This window comes from Condylura cristata, unplaced genomic scaffold (assembly GCF_000260355.1).
Source record: "Condylura cristata isolate star-nosed mole 26May11 unplaced genomic scaffold, ConCri1.0 scaffold00004, whole genome shotgun sequence".
Taxonomy (NCBI): domain Eukaryota; kingdom Metazoa; phylum Chordata; class Mammalia; order Eulipotyphla; family Talpidae; genus Condylura; species Condylura cristata.
In genome coordinates, this window is record NW_004567105.1 from 24,027,569 (window position 1) to 24,031,227 (window position 3,659).

Here is a 3,659-nt window from a genome sequence, read left to right on the forward strand (position 1 = left end):
GGGAGCAGAACAGGCAGATTGAGGAAGTACACTGCTGAGGGGAGCAGTGAGCAAGACAGGAGAGGTCTGCTGTGCCATGTGGATCACCTCTAGGGTAGGGGTTCAAACTTGCGCTGAAGCAAGCTCTGCTTGCTTACAGTGCTGTGCTTTAACCAACTGTGCCAACAGGGAGGGCCCTATTATGACTTTTTTTTTTTAACACAGTTCGATCATACTGGTCTATTATGGACACTAAGATCAGTTATCCTCACCAAAGATCCTAGGGATCAAAGCACTCTGCCTGTCACCATGAGTATACACACTCCTCGGGTGAGAATATATTATCACTTTGGCCTCTACCACTGCAGGAGTCTGTCATATACGAGAAAATCAGAGTCCACCTGAGGATCAGATCAGCATGTATCACTTTCATCCCTGGTCTAAAAGAGCTACTATCACGAGGCATTTTTATCTCAGATGAAATAGCAAGGGCTAGGCAAATTTCTCCATTATTAACTCCAGAAATCTTTGGATTCCATCGCCTACATTACACCCTAGGAATTTCTGAATTTGCACCTTTACTCGCTATAAATGTCCTTAATCTAGGCCACAACTGAGTTTCTATTTTAGCTAACCAATGGAGCAGGCAATTACAAGCCCTCCCAGCTGCTTGATTCAAAGTTAAATCCAGAGTCTCTGAAAATATAGCCACAATGATCAATTTGACCAGACCAAAATATTTGCTTGCCCTTCCTCTTTCAGTGCTGTTATCTAATTCTACATATTCTGTATTCCCAGATATCCGAGATTGGAAATTAGCACCATCAAATATGTTTTCTGATATGTTAACCTTTTCTGCTTCAGTTAAGACTGGCAGTTTATCCCTTGATGTTTTTTAATTAAAAATCTGGAGGAAAGGAGGGGTGTTTGGGGTGGACATGAGGAACAGAAATTTAAAGTGAGGTCATCACAGGGTCATCAAAGATCAATATGATGATGCTCATCAGAGACTCAGGGATCCTCACTGGGGTTTGGAATACCAGGGAATATAGACTTATCTGAATCTTTCCAAATATTCTGTTTCTAGTTCTTGGGGTGTCTTCTTTAGTTTCAGAATGGTTTCAAAAGACTTCTACATAAGACACCTGGGTAGGCTGTAGATTTATCTTACATTGTAATTTGGTGACCATTCATAGATCAAGCTCTTTATCTCCTTACTCTTATGGTTTGAATCCTCATAAAAAGCTATTCTGAGCAATCATAGAAACTCCTGGGTTCTTTGAGTCTTGACCTACAATTTTAAACATCACATTAAGTTTGTCATTTTCCTTCTTTAAACTCTTCATTGCAGTTCAAAGCATCCAACTGTCTGAGTTGTCCTTATGTTCTTCCTTGCCTTCAGAAATAGTCTATGGTAACTATGACTCAGCCCATCAAAGCTTTATTTTTAGATGCACCCCATTTCACAAGCATTCAGTTGATCATTCTAACAACCATCTCACTACCCATGTATCATGGAAGACAATGTCCCTTCTTTGGATGTCAAACAAAGTATTACCTTGTTAACTGTATCCAGGTCAGCTAGCCCAAGTTCCCATGTGTCTGAGGAGCTGTTCCTTAAAAACATGACTGTTAGAAACTATTGTTTTAATCAGTTTTCATTTATGCATTCCAAAGAAATTTATGAACACCTATTGTATGTCAGTCTTGCAGGACCATTTTTCATATCATTTTGCAACCGAGTATGTATTTTCCTTGATGGCAGACATGGAAGGTGTATGGTATGGTATTAGAGCAATCAGTTCTGATTGGTGTGGAGCTTCAGTAACTTTACAGAATTCCTTATAGCAGACTGTAGTCAAACCAGGAAGACTGTACTGCTTCATCCATCCTGTTCAGTATTGTTGGTAACATAAACATAGTTTTTCCAAATAACCTTGCCTCCTTGTGTCACAAGGATGACTCACATTCATTGATTATGCTTCTTGAATCTTTCCTATGTCGGTGGTTTTCAGATAAAAAGCCATCTCCAGCAGAGTAGACATTAGCAACCACATTCTTTATGATTTCTTCTTTGTCTCTACTATTCGAATAATGTGTAATATCTTTGTTTTCAGTGTGAGCATGAGCCCTGGGCAGAGGGACTTTCCACTTTCCCACCTTTACTTCTCACATTTGTTTTATCTACTGGAAAGTACATGAGCTGGGGACTGGCCCATTCTGTCCAGCAGGGAGCCCTGCTCTCCTCATGGAGTCTTTCATCATTCTTTTGTTCCTTGTTACTCTTTTCATGCATTTTGATAGTCTTTTTCATTTGTATATTCACAGCATGGTGCTGTTTACAGTGGAGCTTAGCTTTCAGATCAATCATCTTTTCTTCTCTGAATATTCATATGAACCCTCTGACATTCCTCCTTTCTCTTCTCTAGTGGCAACCCAGGTGATATGCACTGAGTACTTGCTCTTTGTTTTGTGACATGTGATTAGCTGTGGGACTGCACCATGCAACAGCCCAGATAAATGCTGGGAAGCTCTGAATTTTCAGATCTAAAAGACCCACAGGGTCCTCCCTAGTGGCACAGCAGGTTAAAGCACAGCACTAAGAAGATAAAGCCATTTATACATGAGTTCAATCCCTGCCTCACCCAGAGGTGACCACATGGCCCGCTACTCCTCAGTCAGCGTACTTCCTCATTCGGCCTGTTGTGCTCCTCACTCTGCCTCTGATGAATCCTCTCACTGCCTCTGCATCTCTGGCCTGTACCCTAGTTCTGTATGCACAAATAAAATAAATCTTAAATAAAAAAGACCCACAAAAGCACAAATAAAATGAATTTGAATTTTCAAAACTATACTTACAAAATCGTCATCTACTGTGCAGTGTTCTTTAATAATTGTCACCTCAGAACACACATATTAGCAGTGTTCATTTCTATTAAACCATATTGAAATTATTAATTTTCTATTTTTTTAAAGATTTTACTTATTTTTGCATAATAGAACTGGGGTGGAGGCCAGAGATATGGGGGGGGAGGGGTGAGAAGATTCACCAGAGACAAGAGTGGGAAGCAAAACAGGAAGATCTACTAAAATACACCACTAACGGGAGCAAGTGGCCAGACGAGAGAGGTCTGCTATGCAATAAGCGTCACCTCCCTGGCAGATCTATGCCATGGTAGTACTGAGGCTTAACCCCTAGGCCACCAGGGAGGCTCAGCGTTATTAAATTTTATAAAAGCTGCATAAGGTCTACATGAAAATATTAATTCATTCATCTGCTATATTTCAAAAAGCGATTTGTTTTTCAGGTATTTTATGAGTCATGATTTAGGCTCAGCTTTGTGCCTCATTATGCTACTTGCCATGTTATCTGAAATTATTATCACCTATTATGTCAACTGGCAGTTATTGAAGGTGGAACTCATTTATAAGTATTAGTGATATATAGTCATAAAATTATTGTGTTTTCTGTTAAAACCAACAGCTGTTACTGGAGCATTTGGAGTGCCTTGTGTCACGACACGAAAGGTCACTAAGAATGACGGTGGTCAAACGGCAAGCCCAGTCCCCCTCAGGAGTCTCCAGCGAAGTTGAGGTTCTCAAGGCACTGAAATCTTTGTTTGAGCACCACAAGGCCTTGGATGAAAAGGTATGGCATGCTGAAGGGATGATTAAAAACA

At 40.3% G+C, this 3,659-nt stretch overlaps 1 protein-coding gene across 13 annotated transcripts in view; it reads left to right on the forward strand.

Moving 5' to 3' along the window:
* The window catches only part of PPFIA2 (protein tyrosine phosphatase, receptor type, f polypeptide (PTPRF), interacting protein (liprin), alpha 2), a 339,529-nt gene that overhangs the window by 205,001 nt on the left and 130,869 nt on the right, over positions 1 to 3,659 (forward strand). For 12 of the 13 annotated variants that reach the window (XM_004675845.1, XM_012720376.1, XM_004675847.1 and 9 more), the window contains one exon: positions 3,464 to 3,628. The exons of the other annotated variant lie outside the window; for it this stretch is intronic. In XM_004675845.1, coding sequence (XP_004675902.1) covers positions 3,464 to 3,628 — 165 coding nt within the window. The remainder of the gene's footprint in view (positions 1 to 3,463; positions 3,629 to 3,659) is intronic. 13 annotated transcript variants of the gene reach the window in all.